The sequence below is a fragment of the Rutidosis leptorrhynchoides genome, chromosome 6 (assembly GCF_046630445.1).
Source record: "Rutidosis leptorrhynchoides isolate AG116_Rl617_1_P2 chromosome 6, CSIRO_AGI_Rlap_v1, whole genome shotgun sequence".
NCBI classification, from domain to species: domain Eukaryota; kingdom Viridiplantae; phylum Streptophyta; class Magnoliopsida; order Asterales; family Asteraceae; genus Rutidosis; species Rutidosis leptorrhynchoides.
Window position 1 is genome coordinate 438,260,176 of NC_092338.1, and position 6,553 is coordinate 438,266,728.

At 37.2% G+C, this 6,553-nt stretch overlaps 1 protein-coding gene across 1 annotated transcript; it reads right to left on the reverse strand.

The window, feature by feature from the left end:
- Positions 1–1,760: 1,760 nt before the first annotated feature.
- On the reverse strand, positions 1,761–3,653 carry LOC139855306 (uncharacterized). Its single transcript, XM_071844537.1, has 3 exons — positions 2,929–3,653; positions 2,208–2,556; positions 1,761–2,111 (listed from the first exon to the last, which is right to left on the reverse strand). Exons 1-3 carry the CDS (start codon positions 3,651–3,653, stop codon positions 1,761–1,763), a joined length of 1,425 nt encoding a protein of 474 aa, XP_071700638.1.
- Positions 3,654–6,553: the final 2,900 nt, after the last annotated feature.

The window sequence follows — 6,553 nt, forward strand, 5'->3', positions numbered from 1 at the left end:
CTCAATCTATTATTCTTCGTGCTGGTCTAACGGGCTGTAATCCCGTATCCACCCCCGTTGACACAAATCGCAAGCTTAGTGCCAAACAAGGTAAGCCATATGCCGATTCCTCCAAATATCGTAGCTTAGCCGGTGCATTACAATACTTAACATTCACGAGACCCGATATCTCCTACGCCGTGCAAAAAGTATGCTTGCACATGCATGATCCAAAAGATGTCCATATGAATGCGTTGAAACGCATTATTCGGTATCTACAGGGTACTTTGCATCTTGGTTTACACATTAATCCTTCTACCACTAATAATCTTGTTGCATATACGGATGCGGATTGGGGTGGATGTCCTGACACTAGACGATCGATGTCTGGTTATTGTGTATATTACGGAGACAACTTAATTGCCTGGTCTTCAAAACGACAAACCACACTCTCTCGTTCTAGTACCGAAGCCGAATACCGAGGAGTTGCCAATGTTGTTTCCGAGTCGTGTTGGTTACGGAACTTACTATTAGAACTGCATTATCCGATATCTAAAGCTACACTCGTTTTCTGTGATAATTTAAGTGCTATTTATTTATCTGGTAATCCAGTTAATCATCAACGGACTAAACACATTAAGTTGGATATACATTTTGTTCGAGAAAGAGTGGCAAAAGGACAAGTTCGCATTTTACATGTTCCAACTCGCTATCAGATTGCGGATATATTCACTAAGGGTCTTCCGAGATTATTATTTGAGGAGTTTCGGTCCAGTCTCTGCGTTTCTTTACCGAAGGCTTCGACTGCGGGGGAGTAATAGCCGTATATATTTATGAGATATATTATTTATATAGATTATCTTGTAATATCATTTATAATTAGCATATGTATCCATTCCATGAATGTAGGCAGGCTAGTTTGGAATGTGACAGCAAAAACCGTGTATTCCTTGTACTATATATAGGGTGTTAATCAATCAATAAAAGGCACGACCTATAATTCTTTCAATTAGATTGCACTTTAAAGCATGCAACGTATCGATGGATCTTTTGGTAATTTCAAAATATTACTGTAATAATCTTTACTTTTAATCATACTTGTTTGACCCGTTAATCAAGCCGGTGACCCGCCCTTTTTACTTCACTCTCACTATGCAATTGCTCATCAAATCTCACGCTATAAACAATTTATTATGAAAACTTCAGAGTGAGGAAGATCCAATAATAAAAAAATAAATTCTAATTAAAAAAAAAGTAATTGAAATAACCGAATTGAAAAAATGGAGTAAAGACTAAACCAAGCAGTTTCTTTCTAATAATGCAATAAGGGAAATATGTCATTTCGATTAATGTTGTTATCAATTATCGAAGTACAAACTTTACAAATTTATATTGTGGATTTAACTTATTTTTAGGTAAAGTTTTTGACCGTGAATACATCTACTTGACTATAAATATGGTATTCAAATTTTGAAAATATTTATCGACATATTATTTATTTTTATTTTTTTGAAAAGCAAAAGGAATTCTATTATATGAGAAACTATAATACAACAACATGTTGACCTACATGGACATGCCAAACATACAGACACGGGAGCTATACATGCATACACAAAGTGCTGTAAAGGAAACAGCAACAATAAAAGAAAAAGAACAGACACTACACGAACAAACTACCCGACAGTTACATCAAGTTGAGATACACATTTGGATTAGACAACCATGTAAGCCAATCGATCTTCCTTCCTTTTGCCCTAGACGAAATCCATTCGAAAGATCTAATTTGAATCTCGTTTAGTGCAACCGGGGTACTTCAATGTTTTCCTTGGAACACCGTATTGTTCCGATTCTTCCAAATTAAATACGTGCTTGCCCATTTTAGAGCTTAACAATTTTTTTTTACCATAACTCGACATTGAGTGAGGTCCTTTATTATCCAATAAATCAATTAGATCGAAGCTCGCGAAGTTCCCAACGCCCCACCATTTATAAACCCGATCCCAAATATCTTGTGCATGTTTGCAAAAAATAAATGAGTGATCCACCGACTCTAGCCCATCGTCACATAAAGGACAACGCACACTATGTAGATCAACTCCTCTTTTGTCCAACTCAACCCTCACAGGTAACTGTCACTTAAGAGCTCGCCATATAAAAATCTTAATTTTTTTAGGCATGAGGTTGTTTTGGAGGGTACCTTGATGAGAAGAGTGGACTTAGAGAACCTGATCATCAATAAGATTAGACAACCTTTTAACAGTGAATATGCCATTTGATGCCAATCTCCAATGCCACTTGTCCCGAGTGCTGCTGTTGAGAGTGACCGAAGACAACAGGCTTGATAAGGACTGCAGCTCACCTAAAGTTTGACCCGAGGGGACCTGAGACCAACTCCAACTTGCACCACGATTCTCTGATGAAACTCTATCCTTTACTAATGCATACTTGTTTGTTTCGAGCCTGGAAAGTCTTGGATATAAATTGAAAAGCTTATCTCCCCCGATCCATACTTTGCCAAAACATGGTAGAATCACCATCACCAATAGCTTTGAGAAACGAGTTCCTAAAAGGAATCTGCAAATCATCTAGAATAGAACCTGTTGACATAATATTAAGCCAAGTTCCTAATGTTGAAGAGTGAGTAGACCCACTTTCCAACATTAAGCCACCATTTAAGACCATGAATGCTTCTAATAACTTTGACCCAAAGTGATTCGGTTTCGGATTTGAACCTCCACCACTACTTTCCCAATAACGTAAGGTTTTTACTTTTTAAAGACCCAATATTAAGCCCCCCGTTTTCATACGAATTAATGACATTTTCCCACTTTACCCAAGAAATTTTGGAACCCGAACCCGACCCACCCGCTCCAAATGAAAGATCTTCTTACACTCTCAAGTATTTTTAACACACAAGGCGGCGCGCGAAAGAGTGAGAAATAGTACAACGGGAGACTTGTGAGAACCGCTTTAATAAGGACTAATCTTCCTCCAAATGACAACGATCTCGTTTTCCACCCTGAAAGTCTAGCATTAAATTTATCAATGACCGGACCCCAATCTTTCACCTTTTTCATCTTTGACCCGATTGGAAGACCAAGGTAGGTGAACGGGAATTTTCCAACCTGACAACCCAAATAATCAATGACCGGACCCCAATCTTTCACCTTTTTCTTCTTTGACCCGATTGGAAGACCAAGGTAGGTGAACGGGAATTTTCCAACCTGACAACCCAAATAATTCGCAACAAGGTTAACTTCACTATGGTCGACACCTACGCCGTAGACGCAACTTTTTTGAAAATTCACTTTGAGGCCCGAAGCTAGCTCGAAACACTTTAGCAGATTCCTTAGATTTAGTGCATTTGATCTACTCCACTCTCCGAAGAATATAGTGTCGTCCACATATTGGAGGTGCGAAACTAACACTTTATCGGCCCCGACTTCTACACCTTTGAACAAGCCTTTGTCTAAAGCTGCTTTAACAAGTAAATTTAATCCTTCTGCTGCTAGGATAAAAAGAAAAGGAGATAGTGGATCGCATTGCCTCACGCCTCTTTCAAGTGAAAATTCTTTAGTAGGGGACCCATTAATAAGAATAGAAATGGAGGCAGAACTAAGGCATGCATGGATCCATTTTCTCCATTTACACCCAAACCCCATACACTTCATTACAGCAAACAGGAAAGACCAATTAAGGCTATAGAAGGCCTTTTCGAAGTCGACTTTGAAGACAATGCCTTTTTTTTCGAGAAATCTTAAGAAAGTCAATAGTTTCATTTGCAACGAGTGCTCCATCCAAAATGAACCGACCTTTTAAAAACGCACTTTGTTCCGGGCCCACTAGAGAAGGCAGAACCTTGCGAAGATGATTAGCTAGGATTTTGGCCACTATCTTGTAATAGCTACCTATTAAGCTAATCGGCCTATAATTTCCTAGTCCCAATGGGTCCGATCTTTTTGGGACAAGGGTAACGAAAGAAGCATTACACCCTCTTGAAATTTCCCCCTTCTCCCAGAACCAATTAATTGCATCAACTAGCTCTAACTTAATTACATTCCAAATTTTTTTAAAGAATCTCAAGTTAAATCCATCGGGCCCTGGTGCTTTCGTACTGCCACAATCAATGATCGCCTCATGTATCTCAGATTCAAGGATTGGTCTTTCTAACTCATTCGCTTCATCAACAGAAATTGAAGGATAGTTTAGATCCTCCATGAAAGGTCTCGAACAGTTTGGTTCTTTGAAATGCTCAAAAGCTTCATTCTTTATGTCTTGGGGATTTTCATTCCAACACCCATTTATTATAAGTCCTCGAATATTACACTTGTTGAACTTATTTCTTATAAGGGAGTGAAAAAATCTTGTGTTTTCATCCCCCTCGAGATGCCATCGAACTCTTGCCTTTTGCTTTAACATACTCGTCTTGGCCTTTTCCTTTTTGAACCATTCTTTCCTATAATTCTGCCACAGTTCTAACTCAGTAGCATCTAACCTTACCGTTTCTGCTTTTAGTTCAAGGTTAGTAGCAGCGTTTTTGAGCACTTCTATCCCACCATCTAACTGACCAAATTTGTTATTGCTCCATGATCGAAGTGTTGCTTTAAGATTTTTCAATTTATTCATAAAGTAGCGATCTTTACGGTCAGATGGAGCAGTCTGATCAGCCCATGAGTCACCAATGATACAATCAATGTCATCTTCGTCTAACCACACATCAAAGATTTTAAAGGGTTTCGGTCCGAAGTTTTTTTCTCTCATCTTTTAATACAATTGGACAATGATCAGAGCTAGTTCTATCCAACGCAAGTGATGACAGATTCACCTATAAGCTAAGAAATTTCTCCGTAACCAAGAATCAGTCTAATTTACTAAACTTTAACCCGTCGTCGCTAACCCTCGTGTAAATCCTACCCCCGATTGGTATTTCTACCAAGTTGCAATTGAGTATGAAGTTGTTGAAACACCTTGCTCTACTTTCAATGAATTCGCAATTGAAATGTTCTGACTGATCTCTAACCTCGTTGAAGTCACCACAAATAACCCATGCATCATCCTGCTCATCTAAAACACTTGATAACGAATCCCATAATTTTTGCTTTTTAACATCATCATGCGGCCCGTACACGTTAACTACATTAAGATTAACCCCATTACTCTTCCATTTCCCCTTTATGCCCAAAACACCCTCAAAGTCAATTACATCATTAGCCTCGAAAACATTTTTATCCCAGATGAGGAGTTGTCTGTCACACCCTCCAAAATGGACCAGGGGTAATTGTGACCAATCATATCATAACACAGTTGTATAAACGAGAACGAATCTATATGAAACTTTTTAAATAAAACCTTTGTTAATAAAATAGCGGAAGCAGTAATACATGTTTACATTATTACTAAAACGTAAAATAAATGTTTATGAACTAAAATATAATATGCGATGTGGTCTCCATGCAAGCATCAAATCTATCATCACAAAGTTGCAAACAGCTAGCTCAATCATCACCTGAGACAAAACATGCTTAAAGTGTCAACCAAAAAGGTTGAGTGAAATTCACAGGTTTATGAATGATATCCAAAGTTTTAGACCGCAAGATTTAGTTTAAAGTTGATTGATATATAAATATCAATCTAAAAGTATTGCTGCATTTTGTAATATCGCTACTAAACAAGTTTACCCTATGACACCTTGTACTGTCAGTGTCGTGGAATCATTATTATGTAACCAAAGACCAACGGTCGAATGGTTAGAGACATTACTCTCAATAGGCCTATTCACAATAATTAAGTTTGCATTTAAACGTAGCAATTAACGATATTACGGTAGGGATTTAGCATGAATCAAAGCATGACATCATAGTTAACAATTTAGTACTTGTGTCTAAGCGTAAAACAGTTATAAAGCAAGCATGTGTCTCACCCCAAAAGTTATAAAACAGTTATGAAACAGTAAAAAGTGGGGCTATGAAGTTCACCTTAGTAGCACAAAAGAGTATTCCATGAAAGAATTGAACGGAAGGACGTGACCGAGATCTCAACCTAGAGATAGAACGTATGATCAGACATTGCCTAACAGACAATAGTATATAGTACTATATTGATAGTAATGGTTCACTAAAGAATTTCCATTTTCGGAAGGTTACAATTTATGGAAAGTTTCCACTTATAGTAATTTTCCAATTTTAGAAAGTTCGGGTTAATCTTTAGCAAGACGTTGTATAACTTTACTCAAACTTCGTTGCTATCAAATAAGTCAGGAATGACCAGATGTAACCGGGGGCCCAGGACTCTTGACCAGAATCTAAGTCATGGCATTCGAGATCCACAAGCTTACCCATAAATGGCAACCTAGACATCATTCACTTACGACCGTGAGTAGCGATGAAGTTCACATGAATTGTACATTATCTTTGATTAACCTTCACTTTAGGTTTATATATATATATATATATGTTATATTATATTTATTAATGTATTAACAATTTGATTATCTTATATTATATACTATATGTTATTATTATTAAATTAGTATAGTTATAAAATAAGTGTTTATTAATAATGTATTGTTATT

Coding starts and splice junctions, on each gene's coding strand:
- LOC139855306 (XM_071844537.1), bottom strand. CDS start 3,653: ATGAAGTGTATGGGGTTTGGGTGTAAATGGAGAAAATGGATCCATGCA. Junction 2,557..2,928: donor GTTCTCACAAGTCTCCCGTT/GTACTATTTCTC, acceptor GATGATTTGCAG/ATTCCTTTTAGGAACTCGTT. Junction 2,112..2,207: donor CTAATCTTATTGATGATCAG/GTTCTCTAAGTC, acceptor CTTAAGTGACAG/TTACCTGTGAGGGTTGAGTT.